At 46.5% G+C, this 15,515-nt stretch overlaps 1 protein-coding gene across 1 annotated transcript in view; it reads right to left on the bottom strand.

The window, feature by feature from the left end:
- KIF26B (kinesin family member 26B) overlaps window positions 1-9,720 on the bottom strand; it is a 288,950-nt gene extending 279,230 nt beyond the window's left edge. Inside the window, exons 1-2 of the mRNA XM_062629463.1 lie at window positions 9,412-9,720; window positions 8,766-9,167 (exon numbers count right to left, since the gene is read on the bottom strand). Coding sequence (XP_062485447.1) covers window positions 8,766-9,167; window positions 9,412-9,474 — 465 coding nt within the window. The 5' untranslated portion in view covers window positions 9,475-9,720. The remainder of the gene's footprint in view (window positions 1-8,765; window positions 9,168-9,411) is intronic.
- Window positions 9,721-15,515: the final 5,795 nt, after the last annotated feature.

Raw genomic sequence — 15,515 nt, 5'->3', positions numbered from 1 at the left:
AGGTCTCCACGCAGCCTTCTCTTCTCCAGGCTGCACAGCCCCAACTTTCTCAGCCTGTCTTCATACGGGAGGTGCTTCAGTCCCCTGATCATCCTCATGGCCCTCCTCTGGACTTGTTCCAACAGTTCTGTGCCCTTTTTATGTTGAGGGCACCAGAACTCTACACAATACTCCAAGTGAGGTCTCATGAGAGCAGAGTAGAGGGGCAGGATCGCCTCCTTCTACCTGCAATGATACCATTACCCAATAGATTATCCAATATCCAATAGATTGGATATTCGTAAAATTTTCTTCACCGAAAAGGTAGTCAAGCATTGGAACAGGCTTCCCAGGGCGGTGGTGGAATCACCATCCCTGGAAACGTTAAAAAAAACATACAGACAATGCCCTTAGGAACATGTCTTAGTGGTGTTTTTAGCAGTCTTGGGGTAATGGTTGGACTTGATGATCTTAAAGTTCTTTTCCAACTTAGTTGATTCTATGATTCAGACCCACTTTGTTTAATAGGAAGGCACAATAATTTTAAATATGTGATGTAAAAAACAAAAATCTTTTACCAACCCAGGATTTACTTATATGAATCCAGAAGGGTCCAGTTTTCCTACTGAGGAGAGGGAAGTCTTTTCCTCATCATGAATTGAAAACCAAGTCCAGATTAATATGCCATCAGTTTCCCTCATTTCTCTGGAACAGAACTTCCTTGGCAATCCTTTTTTATTATTATTATTTTTAACACAAAGACTACTACTGAATACAGGTTTAGAGGAACACTAAGAGAAAACCAGTCGAGGGCTTCATCAGACTGATTATTTTTCCTCAGGGAAAACATAGAATATTTTGTAAGGCATAAGAAATGTAAGATCAACCATAGACCATATGATTTAATAATACAGATTGAGCAGACTAGCAGGTCTTAGTGACAATTAAAAGTAAACACAGTGGAAGATGAAGGTAAAATTTAAGTAAACCAGTGCAAGAACGGAAAGAAGCTTTTAACAGCCTTAAAACAATGTATTATTTCAAATAAAGTAAATTGAATTCTGATAACCTAAATATAAATTCAAGCCAAAATTAAACATATGGAATTAAACATATGGAATGGGTTGCCCAGGGAAATTGTGAATGCTCCATCCCTGGCAGCACTCAAGGCCAGGTTGGACAGAGCCTTGGGTGACATGGTTTAGTGTGAGGTGTCCCTGCCCATGGCAGGGGGGTTGGAACTGGATGATCTAAAGGTCCTTTCCAACCCTAACTATTCTGTGATTCTGAGTCTGTATCAGTTTCTTAAAACTGATTATTTTATGCAGCTGGCATCATATTTTCCTTTACTTTCTCTTTCATAAAGTAATTAAAGAGTAATCCCTACATTCTGTACTAGTTACAGCCAAGGTTAAGGTGGGATACATTGTGCGGCTCTCATCAGTACCTTTCTCAGAGATGGCTTCTCACATCTGCTGTTGTAATAGCACATCTATTTTGATCACTCCCTGATCAAAAGGATCTGAGTTTAGAAAGCAGTGTTATTGACAGCGTTTGAACTATCTATCATTTTGATAAAAAATAAGGCAGGGCGCAATCACCATGTATTCACACCAGAGAACTGCAGGGAAGCTATCTTAGGACATCAGATGTACAGCAGAAAGAAAGGCAGTTGTGAAGCCCCTAAGGGGCCAGTATATCTTAGCGCTGCTCAGCCTGAGCAGCATGTCTGACTGCTGCCTTAAATGCATGCACGTATTCCCTTGTTAGAGGGTTATGATAGGTAGGGATGCAGCCTAAATGAAATCCTGCTGATTTCACTGAAGTCAGAATCCCCTCTCTAGGGCCAGTTTCATGTAGGTCAATAAATTAACAAGGTTCAGATCCAGGCCTCTCTGCCTCCCCCATTCTTTGCTGTTTTTATAAGTAAAAAGCAAGGTTACTTTCCTTTCAGAAGGAAAGGAGGAAAAGTTTCATTATTGCTTGCAGGATCTTTTGAACAGCCTCTATCCCAAGCTCAGAACGGTCCAGTCAACATTTCCCTGCCCCATGAAGTGTCTTGTGTTGGTCTGCATTTTTTCTTGAAGAAACCTCAAAACCACTCACATCAAAACATTACTAAGCTATGCGATAATATTGACTGAAGAAGGGAGTGGAGGGAAAAGATGCATAAGCAAATGCATATTCTGATTGGAGATGCTACAAAATATTACAACGGTACCAAGAAGCTGACTGTATATTTCAGGTTTCAAAGACAGAGACCTAAACACAGCAGCTTCATTATGCTCATAGTTATTTTTTAAACCCTGTGTTAATGTAGGGTGGTTGCATAGAAGGTAATTGAAAACAAACTGGGCAACACAAGTCCCTCAAGATTTGAGTTCCGTAAACCTACAAATAAGGATGCAGCCACAGCATGATCATCTAAAGCAGCCTTGCTCCGACGACCACTCTGTGTTAACAGAAACTGCTCAATGAAACATTGCCATGTCTTTCAAACACAGAAGCTGAAGCTTCCAAAGAAAAGCTGCATTTCAACCTGTGTCTGCAGCAGACTACTTCCAGTTATTACTTTACCACTGCTTTCTAGAAGAACAATACCTTAATTGTTGTGACTTCCATCAGTGTCACAGTGCAACCTAAATTTGGTCCAATAATGGGAAAGGCTATGGAAGACACTTCTAGATCTTTCCAATCTTGGGTTACTACTTTGTTTTTTCAGGGTGTTGTTACATACCATAGCTTGGTCAATTCAAAGTAAATGTGCAATCTGCTTTTCTGCAGTCAGGGACAGATCTTGAATTTTGCAGCTTCAGCAACAGATAATGTGGACTAGGAATTATTTATCCAGAGGCAGGGATAGAGGCAGGGGGGAATACATACGCTTGTATTCCTCACATTTTATTAACGTACGTGCCTCTGAAGTTACAGCACGATACTTTACTAAGATCCAGGCTAGCAATTTAACTTAAAACATCTCTCGTGCTTTTGACACGCATGCCACATGTCGCAAAACGTTGCAGTTCCTACTACATCATTATGTAGAGCATGACAGTCAAGTTTATTGCGGTCGCAGGCTGCAAGTTCAACGCTTGGAAGCACCCCAATTATATGATGTCAAAGGCTGTGTGCTGCTGATGTGGCAAAACTGCAGTGTCTTTCAACCGTACATACACAGCACTACAACACTAATAATCTGCTGACTCAGGCATGAATCCCATTGAATGCTGATGGCCCATACTGGTAACATGACTTTTTAATACTGTCTGGGGAATTCAGCATGGATTCAGCCAGGTTGGATGGGGCTTTGAGTAACCTGGTCTGGTGGAAGGTGTCCCTGCCCATGGCAGGGGGGTTAGAACTGGATGAGCTTTAAGGTCCCTTCCAATCCAAACCATTATATGGTTCTATGACTACCTTTCTTCCTCCTCCCCTTCCAAAATTACACAACAAAATCCTACCCTTGTTATATGAGATTGCTACAAATGTTGCGATGTTTACTTCTAGGAAAATAATAATTCTATCTGAAGATACAAGGTGATTTTGGAGACCAGTGCAGTATTCATGGCATGTACAAAGCACCTTGAAGGCACTTTGTCACTTAAGTAGCCCCGCACAAAGAGCACAGCTACACTAACTATGTAAAGTTTCTGTAGAAAGAACAAAATTTGGTATAAATTGTGCTGCGCCCTAGAGATTTACTTCAGATAAAATGTCAGTACTTCCTTACCTCCCCCTCCTTCCTCCCCCCGTCCCCCAAACAGCTCTCTCTATGGGCTGAAACTATTTTTATTTTCTGATAGGAAAAACACCATAGTCTCAATTCACTAAATTTAATCTCAGGCCTATTCCTGGTTTCCAGGGTACTCAGTAACAGTAAGCCTTTTTGATCCCATGGAGAAAGCTGCAGAGCTAACAGTTTTGACAGCTTCTTAAAAGCAGTCTTTAATACACAGTCTCTTCACCCTTACCTCAAAGACATTTGCAAGCTTGAAAGAAATATTTATATCATTTCCCATGTTGACACTGTGGATTGTAACAGCAAGACAGCAAGACTTCCAGCTGCTCCTAGAAAAGGCTTTACATTAATTCAGAGGTGAAGGCATACCCGTTCCTCTCCTCTAGACCTCTGTAAGCAGCTCTAATTCCTGGCCAAGTGAAGCAGCTTGTGGTTTCCTGGAAACATGCAATTGTAAGAAGATTCACAGACAGAGTTAGGCTAAAAGTTTGCTATTGTGACCTGTGATGAAACACAAAAGAATGGTTGTTGTTGTCTAAACTTTAATGGAGTTAATCCTTCCAAATGCTGACAAGTTACTGCCTCAGGCCATTTAAAATCACATTTCTAATGCAATAATCCTATCTGCATTACAATGAGTTGGGATGAAATGATTAGGTGCCTGAGCTTTCGCACAGTGAATTAAGTCACCATACAGACTGGCTGTGCTTGTTCACAAATTAAAGGCCTGGATGGAAATGAAATTCCGTTATTCTGCCACTTGCTAAGCTTTGAGGAAGGATTCATTACTGTCCTGTCTCTACTGGGAATGTCTAAAGTAGCTAGAAGCCAACAGGAACCTGTTTTTCACTAGATCAGCTTCAGGGTTTTCATCGTTATTAATAATTATTAGTCAAGTCTTTGACTACTGAACACCTCTGAAATAGAAAAGCTAATTCAACAATATTCAAGCAAAAAGGAGATAGAGCATTTACAAAAAAGGAAAACAGAACTGTACCCTTTTCTTCCTCTTCCCAGATACACTGTTCTAAACCAGAATTTACCCAATTCTTATATTAAGCAGCACAGACTTTTTACCTAGTGGATAGTCCAGAATATAAACCACCTAGCAACATCAGTGCTATCCATCTCTAGGATTTATAATTGTACCCTTACTTACTGACACAACAACATGCCCAAGCATATCTATACATTTAAATTTCCTCATGGTTTAAAGGCTATACGCAGGATTTTTGGAATCCATACTAACAAGTCTGTAATTGCCACCTTGAGATGATTCTTATTAGCATTCAATTGATTCTTTACACACAATATAATTTGATATACATAAATATAGCAACTCTTCAATTAACCTTAATGATCTTTTTTTGTCAGATGCCTGCAAGGTTAGTGTTCCATTGAAGCCAGAGGATAGCACAGGTTTGAACGCAAGGCAACCAGATTTCACACAAATTCTGATAAACAAGGAGTGTGATGCCATTAACTTCTATGCTAGAACTGAAAATATAGCCTAAGAAAAAGCTATTTTTTTTAAATCAATATTAGTAATTTGAGACAATCCTTATCACCATGCACATAACAGTTGTTAGACACTGTAACAAAAACCCCATAAACAAGGGTCAGCAAATGCTCCAAGATAATCTGTTACAAATTGCAACGTGCAACTACAACAATCACCTGCGTTAGTCATCTCTGGTAAGCATGCTTCACATGGGGGTTACAGGAAGATTTAGTTCTCACGAGACATAACCTCTTGGATGCACACAAGTGCTGTACATCATTAAGTCACCTCTATCACAAGAGCGGAAAAAGAAACAAGCTTTTAGCATTTTTTTCTTTTTGTAATTGGCAGAGAACCTGGCATTTGAAATGGGCAAAATAAAGCAACACAACTATCTTTTCCGAGGCACAAAGGTGAGGCATATATAAAAAAAAGTCCCAAGTTTCCATCCTGTTGACATGCAGGAGAGAATGCTTGTATTTAAAACTGAAAGCTCAACACTAACAATGGGCCAGTCAGAAGCAGTTCGCTCTAGGTTAAGTGCGGCTTTTTCTGTACCAAATGAAAAGCTTCAGTACATAGCATCACACATAAAGCCTGGTCTGTTTATGCAGCAATTAAGTATACTACTACACTGCTGGTATACACAAACCTTTACATGATTGCACACTGGAGGAAATGTCAAGGTAGGTTCACATTTGGGTAGGTTACCACAGACTCCATTATCTGCTACTAGATACATGTCAAAACACAGATACCCCCATATTCTGCTTGTTCTGCAACACACAATACCCCAGGTTATATGCATTTCTAAAACCAGTGCAAATGTGAAACAGGTGCCACAGACTATATCTAAATGCTAATGAAATTTCTAGGCTTTAACAGCATCAACAAAAATCATGTAATTATCTGTATCTGGCTGACTAGAAGATGACAAATGCGCTTTAAATGCTCCATTTAATTGTTCTAATAAAGGCATATATCACCGATTAGCTGTGTCCTACTGGGCATCACAGCTTTGAGCTGTAAGATGCTTGGCAATTTCTGAGGAAATACCTAGAACTACAAAGGTGATCCGCTCCTTCTTCCACTGAGCTCAGTCACAGGACCCTTAAAACTCCAGTTACATTAACACAGCGTGGTAGACTCCAGCCTCAACCCAAACCAAGGTAAGTTTTCCCAACATGACAGTGTTCCACATTCTTGCAAGAAATCCTGTACATCTCTCCTCAGAGGGTGACCCCATTGCATTATTGTGTCACACCTGCAAAAGGCAGCTCACAGAGCCTGGATGATGTGGCAAAGCTCACACTAACATCCTGCTTCCCCTCAGCAGACACTGATAACGCTACCCCATGGGTGCCTGCAAAACCAAACTTGCAAAACTGGCACAACATACCTGGTCCAAAGGATTCAATGGCTCTAGCCATATTTGTATCCCATATCACCTAGACAGAACCCTCTCTGTTCCAGACAGTATCTGCTGAAGCCAGAAATCACAAGCCCAGGAAGTTTTTAACATTTGTAAATAAGCCAGAAAGGATGAGAGAAAGGGATGCTCCTGCAAATAAGCACAGCCAGGTAGCACCTATCCACAGAAGCAAATTGTTTGCAGGAAGCTGGGGTACCTCAGCAGGATTGAGCCTGCAAGTACTATTAAGAACAGCAAACAGGGCAGAAAGTCACTGTTGCCCTCCTTCCTTCCGCCTAAATACAAAACCATTGCTATCCAATGCGTGCAAGTAGCTGTCCTACAGAACTGGAAGGTTTGGAAAGGAGGTGCAAGAAGAAAAAAGGAGGGCTAAAAGCGGAGAAGTAAGGCTTACTACTGACACGGAAAAGGATTGACCTGTACAACACCATTGCCTAAATTATGCGAACAGAACAAATTCCAATAGCAGCACAAGGGTAGCACCTTAGGAAGGGCAACTACCACTATTACAGTAACACAGGCCTGCACAAATCTTTACATGACTGCAAAATCTGTCAATTTGTATTTAAAACAAAGCCTTGATGGCTATGTTTCATCCTCCCTCCACACCCAGTCTCAGTTATTCCAATGGCTCCCATATCTGTACCAGTAATTTCCCACCTGTACCTGCAGCTGGTAATCACTGCCAAATCACACAGCCTGAGAATTGTGAGGAATTTGGTACAGGGCCATTTTCCATGGAACCAACCATGTATTAGTATGGTTAAACTGACTATTAATAGTGGTGCTTCCACCTTTCCCTTTCCATGAAAATTCAGTTAAACCTGCTCTTGAGACAAGGTAATGACCAGCCTGTGAGTCTTTTGTTTAAGAGAGCACCAACTCCCTCTCAAACAGCACAAATAAACAGTGGAGAATACAACACAACGGCAATACCAGGGACCCTTTTTTCAGCCAGCTCTTTTCCAAGATACCTCTTTATCGTAACCACTAATGAAAACTCTTTGAAGTGGAAGAGTAAATATTATCATTTGATAGTACCTGGACCCAACAGGGCAAACAAAATTGCATTGTATTACATTCTGGGAGCTGTAGATCCATTCACAATACAGTGCTCACAGGGTTGCTATGGAGGAGCCCAATGCTTACTATTTTCATAGCACAGGGTCAGCCAAGGGCTGCTGGTCACTCTTTTAGGGCTGTTACCCTTAATCTTTATATGCACAATAAACAGTGAAAACAAAAACCTAAGGAATCTCAAAGTATGCCTTTGGAGGTACCAGATTCCTCAACAGAGGTAGAAAGCAGACTTATAACTCTATCCATGATCAGTCAGCTTTAAAACTTAAGACCAGACTTCAGAAATGCTTACATGCTCTCTGGGCATGGGATTATTCAATCTAATACTTGAGGTCCAGCAGCTTCAAGTATCAAGTCTCTTATTTAATAAATAAATAATAAAATTTAGCTCTTCTCTAAGAGAAAAACATCACCAAGTTGTCCCTGTGTTAATGACACCCTGGAGAGCTGGGTTCAATGCCATGGTATACCAAAACCTTCTTGGGTGACCACTGGGCTCACACAGCATTTCAATGCCTTGTCTGAACCCGGGGCTACAGGAGGGTGTCTCCTGCACCTGGCCCCGCCCGATGGAAGTACAAGTCGCAGGCATCTGACTGTAGATAGCTTACCACTAAATTGGATGGCAAATCTCAGGACATTTTGTAAATCCATCCTGTAGGGATCAAAGACAACAAGAAAGGGAGAGGCTAATGATTCCCATGTGTCATTCCCACCCTTGCTTGCCCCTTACTGGGAACAAGAAATACACAGGAAATAACAACATAAAACCACCGTCAATGCAATGAAAGAGGGAGACGGGACAGAGCAAGCCCCCCAAAGGCTGGGGGCCCTCTGCTCCATATGAAGCAGAAGGAAGGAGCAGGAAAAGGGACCAAGAAGGCGAGAACCCAAGTAAACCTGACAACCCTCAGCGGTGGCCCCGGCAGAGGGGAGCCTAGCTGGCCGGCAGCCTCACCGGCTGTGGGGATCCGCTCCCGGGTGGCACCGGGATCCATCCCCCGCGATCCGCTCCTCCCCGGCCCCTCGCTCACCTTGCTGCTGACGGGCCCGGGGATGAGGAGCTTCAGTGCCTGCCTCTTCAGCTCCGCCAGGCGGGCGTTGCAGTGCTCGCACCAGACGCCGCGGTCCGAGCCCGGTGAGGAGCCGCCGCCGCTGCCGGAGCCCGGCGAGCCGGTGCCGAAGCCCGGCGAGCCGCCCAGAGAGCCAGGGGAGCTGGTGCCGATGCCGGGAGAGGCGGGTCCCGGCGAGCCGGTGAAGGAGCCCGGCGAGGAGGTGCCGGAGCCGGGGGACGGCGTGCCGGAGGAGCCCAGGGCAGAGCCGGCTCCCTCCGGCGCCGGGCGACTCCCAGACCGGGACTCTTCGTACGCCTTCCGGTACCAGCTCTCGGGGGAGAAGGGGACGGCGGACTTGGTGGGGGAGCAGGGGTCGGTCACCTGGAGCGGGAGAAGGAGCAGCGGGTCAGGCAGGGAGGCCCGGCGGCGGCGACAAGTTTCGCCCGGACGCTCCGCGCCCGCGGCGGCCCCGCGCCTCGCCCTTTCCCTGCCGCCCCGCACCGCGGAAGTTGAGCGGGGCCGGGGGGAGCCTATAGCCAGCGTCACCGGTAACCGCCGGGCTAGGGGCGCGGGAACCCTGACACGACGGCAGCCACCTAGAGCCGCCCCTCCGCCCATAACTTACCCCGTATTTTCTGCTCCGTGCCGTGACCGCGATCCTCTCTTTATTTCCAGCCACTGAATTCATGGTGGCTTCGCAGCGCGGCGGGAGAATTTCCCACAGGTTTGCCAGTCCGCATCCGAAGGGAATAGCCGGTCCCGGGCAGTCCCCTGCGGAGCGGGCAGGCAGCTCCCTCCGCCGCCTCCGACGGGATCGCTCGGCCCCAAAACACCGTCAGTTCTCTGGAAAATGCTCGGGGCTGAGATTTTCTCCCCGTCGGTTTTTCCTCATTGTCTTTCCTCTCATTCCCTTACAACGCTTGTTTTCGCAGAAGCAGCAGCATCCCGAGCAGTAGCGTTCCCCCCACTGGCAGCACAGGTCTCCTCTGTAAGCCAGGCGGAGCATCCAAGGTAGCTCTGGGAAGGTGAAAGCGGGAGCCGCTCTCTCCCTAGCAGAGGTGCTTGTCTGCCTCCGCTACAGCAGCAACTTGTTTCCTTCACCAAGGTTTGTAACTGAGTTAAAAGAAATCCTCCAAAAATATCGGGATCCAGGCTCTGGGAGGAGCCTCCGCGTCCCTTGCAGCCAATATCCTCCTGCCCATTTGTGCCTGACAGTTTTGTAAAGGAGGGAAGGAGGGGAGGGAAAAGGGAAGGGAAGACCCGGGCGGAGGAGCCCCGTGCCCTGCTCGGTCAGCGGCGGAGCTGCAAGGCCGGCGGTGAGCAGAGTGCCAGAGCCCCTCCGCAGGTCTGCGCGGTGCCGCGCCTGCCGGGAGGGTCCATCTTATTTTGCAGTATTTCTTGATTGACATCTGTGATTTCCCCCCTTTTCTTGCAAAGGGTGGGGGAACCTTGTTGCTTCCACCGCAGTTATTGGTTAGTTGCCTCTATTCAGGGCTTTAATGAACATGATTTCACTCACAAGCGTTCCTAGACCTCCCTAAATAACTAGGAAAGAAAAGCAAGCTGTATTTATGATAGTCACTGGCATATCTTTTCCATGTTGCAATTTTACGTGTATTAATTTAACTTGCAGTCAAGGGCATAATAAATTGATCTCTTAACAATGAAATTCTGCAGACTTGCGTCCCTATTAATCTTTCCCTTCTAATTATGATTTCTTTTTGCGGGTCATGTGTATCTGGTTACATATCCTTTTTTATTTCAAATCTCTAATAAATCTTCCTCCTCAAAACAAGTTGCCCATTTTCTCAGAAACGGATGCAATAAAGAGCTAAATGCCAGATCCCCTGATAGGGTCATAACGTGGATGGGTTGATGCAATTGCAAGGGCAGAACACACAGGGGACTTGCTTCCACCTTTCCAACCTCCTATTGTTACTTCCATATAAATGCATCCTTCCAGCATTCCTAATGTACCTGGGCTGTAACAGCCGCGAGGAAACAAAACCAGCCCGCTGCATCACTGAGCAAGGAATCCCCTAGTGTTTCTCTGTTTTCACAGATACCCTGCCGGTGGTAAAGATGTGTAAGATACTCTGCTGTGTTTTAACTTCACCAGGTTGTCACCCTTAGAGTGGAACAGACACTCCTTACCTGGTTAAGAAAGCCTCCACCTAAAGCCAACACAAGCGATGCCACCCAAGGTAGCCAGGCTGCACCAGCAGTGCCTTATTATAGAGGTGCCTCCAAAAAGCTAACCCAACAGGCAAACAAAGGCGATGCACCCCGGCTCCTACTGTACGTGAATGGGCTTCAGGGGAGCCCGCACGCAGAGCTCCCGTGGTTTGCTCTGTTCAGACGCGATGGGGATGGCAAGGTAGTGCAGGAGCACGCCGTGCAAGCGCTCAGCAGTGCAGAGCAGGCATGCTCCGGAGGCAGCCACGCACCGCTTACACCGCGGTGTGTAACTGCTCCGTTTTCCGGGCTCAGCGATCCCGGTGGCGAACTGGCAGATTTGCTTTGTTTTCCAGCAGACCTTTAATTACCAAGCTGCTGCCTGTGCCCGCCTAACCGCATTTGCTCCGCCAGTGATCATCACCCTGCGTGCGACGGCATGCCTCAGCAGAGGATGGAGAGCCTTCCTACGGGCAAGGGGCAGCAGCTCGCTCAGCGTACCCGCAACTCCCAACCCGCACACGGGGACGGGCCGGCCGAGCCCCCCCCCCCCAGCACCGCGGCATCCGCCTCCCCACAGCCCCCCGGGCCCGGGACGGGCGAGCGGCGCCGCTGGCGCTGAGGGGCTGGGCGGGGCGGGACGCGCGGCCACACGGCGTTGGCGGGCAGCGGGCGCCCTCTGCCGGCAGCTCGCGGTGCCTGCCGCGGGCCCGCTTGGGCGGTGGCGGCCGCTGGTGCCCGTTGGTTGGGCGTGCGGCTCGGGTGCAGCGGGAGAGCAGCCAGCCCCGGCGGGGCACGGCGTCCCTAGCAGGGTGCCGGAGCAGTCCCTCCTTCAGAGACATGCCTGCCGACCGTGGGGAGGGGATCCGGCTCCTCCAGGCACTGCTGCAGAGGGCCGTCAAAGCGTGCCTTCTTCCAAGGCTGAAGTCCTCCTGGGACTTTAGGGCTGGAGATGTTGCTTCCCGGCAGGGCACAGCAACACGGTTCCTCTGCCCCGCTGCTCCCATGGGCATCAGATCCTGCTGTTGTGCTGATGTATGCCATGTTCCCCCGGGGAGCTGGGCCTGTCGTGCTCTCGGCCAGCTCCTGCTCACCTGGCATCGCTTCCCTTCATTGCTGCCTCCTGCCAGGCTGGGTGAGGCTCCAGCAGCAGCCTGCACGACCTGGGTTCATGTCCAGGGCTTCGGGAGGCACTGGCTGCCTGGGTGTCTGCCAGCAGCATGGCAGGGAGAGGTGGTCTCTGGCAAAGGGGCACTGGAGCAGATGGAGTAGCCCTGTGGGGAACAAAAATGGATCCGATCCACAAGGCAGGATCCTGAGGAGGATATCCATGGCTTTCTCAGTCCTTACCTGATGACGAAGCAGGGCCGTGCCTGGTGAAAAGGAAGAACACCTCTAGTCAGGAAATCAGGACCTCAGGACGTGGTGAAATTATCAGGTGATCCTGAAGAATCTCAGTAGCAAGTATCCATTTTCTCACCCCTCAGGTTTGGGGAACTGTAAAGAAGGTGGCACTCAGGTGGCTCTCTTGCAACCTGCAGTCTAGCAGGACTTCACTTGCCAAGCCCGGGATATGGCTCTGTTGCTGTTGGATCAGCTCTCCCTCCTGCCGTGTGTCAGTATTTAGTGATGGTTTAGGTCATTCAAGAAAGGATTTATTGAATTTTGAAATTTTTTTGAAGCTGAGATATTCTGAGTTCTCCAGTGTGAAGATTTTGGTCTGAAAATCTTTCCAGTTCTTACTATTTTGTGGTGGACAAAGTAAAGGATGATATAATATCACTACAGCAAGAAGCTCTGGTAAGAACCCTTTCCTCTTCAAGAAACATGGAAGAACAGCTTCCCCCCTCCCTTTAGGTACCCTTGTGTAGAAGTTGATAAGGTTTCCTTTCACAGCCCCTCCTGCCCCAGGTGTCACTTAGGAAAGGTGATTAGTTAGCAGAATCACGGACACGCCAATGACAGGCAGCTCTACAGCTGCCTCTCCGTTTCAAGTTTATACATTTCTTCTGTTCTTGTAACTGGTAGTAACAGGAATCTGCCTTAACCTTAGCCCTGGCAAATCCCTTATGCTAGAGGTTCAGAAATCAGACTGTTATTCCTAATTCCAGACAGAACTGAAAAAATAGGGGCTGTTCAGACATTTGTAAGTGAGGGGACAGGAGCCAAAGCCTTAGATGGAGGCTTAAGTATTGCAGGTTCAAGCAAAAGCTGGTCTCAAGGTGCTGAGGATGGAATTTGCTCTTGACCCAGGTATTGCACCTCTGTGGACTGTTGTGACCCCTCTTTTAGCTAGTATGCAAACTTCTAGTTTCTCCATCACACCGCAGTATGTTTGTGGTGGTGCACTATCACTCTACTGCTTCCAATGGACTTCTGAGTTTATCTGAGCATGGGTGCAATTAAATCTGACCCAGAAGTTCAGCTTCATCACTCAAACCTGAGTTCTGGCACAAGCGCAGTTCTACCCATAAACCACAGTCTGAGAGCTGGAAATGTTGGTTGCATCAAAGAAGTCCTTTGAGGTATTCACATTTACAACAATCTCAGGATAAAAAAGGTGACAGCAGCTGTAACTTGAAGAGTCATCACTGCCTGCACAGAAGCTTTGTTTCCAAGTTCGGTGCTAATAAGTCTCAGTATCGGGTCTTACTTACAATTTTAAAAAGCTTCCTTGGGGAGATTTGAAATGCATGACAGCGCCAATGCTAGCTTAAAGCTGCATATTAATGAGCTGGAGTCCATTGGGAGACAGGGAGGAAATTGAAAGCGTTTGTAGTAATAGTGACAAAGAATTAATTGTAAAGGTAGAAACAGCTAATTATTAAGAGCTACAAACAGAATCACCAGAACTTTCCCAGTTTGATGTATTTCTTCTCTAAAACCACTCCAGTTCTCGTTCTTACCCCCTTGGCTGAGTATAGGATCATTTCTGCACAAAGTTCTAACACATGCACTTTAAGTCCCTTGTCCTTTTGTACAGCCCACACAGCAGCAGAAGTACACATGCCCACAGCCCAGGTATTCTGCAGGATTTAGGAATCCATGCAGTATGGGAGGAAATCAGCTGTATAAACCACATTTGCATTTCTGATGTTGTAAGTAATGCTCCTTCTGTAGTATTGGGATATACTGTGCTTCTGCAGTCTGGAGCGTGTTTTTCTACTTGCTCCTGAAATTTGTTGAGTATGACATCACATAGAATTAAGACTGGGCATTTTCTCCACGTGAGCTGGCTTCTGAGGTGTTTGCTGTAGGACAATTTCTAAATCATTCCCCAGATTTACCTTGTGTGTGAGCATAAAAACAGACTGACACTGGAAATGTGTCCTTCTCATGCACTGCTGTAATCCCAGGTCCTGGGTGGTATAACAGACATGAAACTCTCTGATGGTTCATACTACAGCTTTTATTTCTTGCTGTTACCAGCAGATCTGCATCAGTACACTCTAAATACACTTTTTCCTACTCCAAGCAACAGCAGAGTTTTATTGTCATCCTAGCAGGGCTATGTCTCCTGTTTGCTAAGCGTAGCACTTCCACCCTAGGGCTGTTGTGCAGGTGTTTAGCCTGTACTTCTGTTGCTCCACTGAGAGCCTCCTTGAGACTCACTGCAACAAAAAAGGAAGCCATTTGTGTTCAGATTTTGACAAAGAGTCGCATTCTGCAGCAAACCAGTTGTCTTTGAATCTTGCCCTTGCCCGATACCAAAAGCGATCTAGTTTCCATGAAGGGCTGTCTGTTTGGATTTATTTTGGATGGGAGATTTTTCTGTATCTCAAATGTAAAGTATTTCATAGATTTTCTAGAAACTGCTTTTATAGTTTCTGCCCCACGGCACTGCCTACTTTCATAAATCTTTATGTTCTTTGTAAAAATCAATGCCTACTTATTAATACAATATTGATATGTGTTTTGTAAGTAATAAAGGATGCCGTGTCATGCACATACATATAGTCACAGAGCAGGGTTGCATGGAGAAGCTTACAGTCATTTTATGCAGTGGGATACATTGCAATGACAAGTCTGCATGCAGCCAATTTCAGTTAAGTTCATACATTCAAATACTGAAATTTTACAGAATCCCATTTTCTGAAACTCAGGCACAATAAGCTTTCACTGCAATTCCAGACAACCCTGAAAATGGAAGAAAGGTGGAGTACCTGTAAAGCACCAAGCCCCAGCAATGCAGATTTTATACAAGAACAGCAAGAGAGCAAGGAAACACTGGAGCAACAACAGCTGATCACAGGCTTGAAAGGAGAAAGATGTGAGCTGCTGCTGCTCTAGAAACCTTGCATGCCTCTCTGGGCACCCAGAAAAGCCACAGACTTCTTGCTGTGCTGGACTTTGTGGAGCCACATCCCGGGTGATGTTACAGCAGCATGCGGCACCTGTGGGGTTGTAACAGAAGACCTGACAGACAGTGTGTGCTGGCTGCCATGGCCAGCACAGCCATGCTGAGGAATCCTGTGGCAGCCAGAACTGCTAGGACCTGGCTCTGGCAAGCTGCTGGCCATTCTCCCCAAGTGCAGTGACACCAGCTAGAGATAT

The sequence above is a fragment of the Pezoporus occidentalis genome, unplaced genomic scaffold (genome assembly GCF_034315485.1).
Source record: "Pezoporus occidentalis ecotype Australia unplaced genomic scaffold, CSIRO_AGI_Poc_V1 ctg34, whole genome shotgun sequence".
Classification (NCBI taxonomy): Eukaryota; Metazoa; Chordata; class Aves; order Psittaciformes; family Psittacidae; genus Pezoporus; species Pezoporus occidentalis.
Note: the sequence above shows the minus strand (reverse complement) of the source record. Positions and strands in the feature narration are given on the sequence as shown.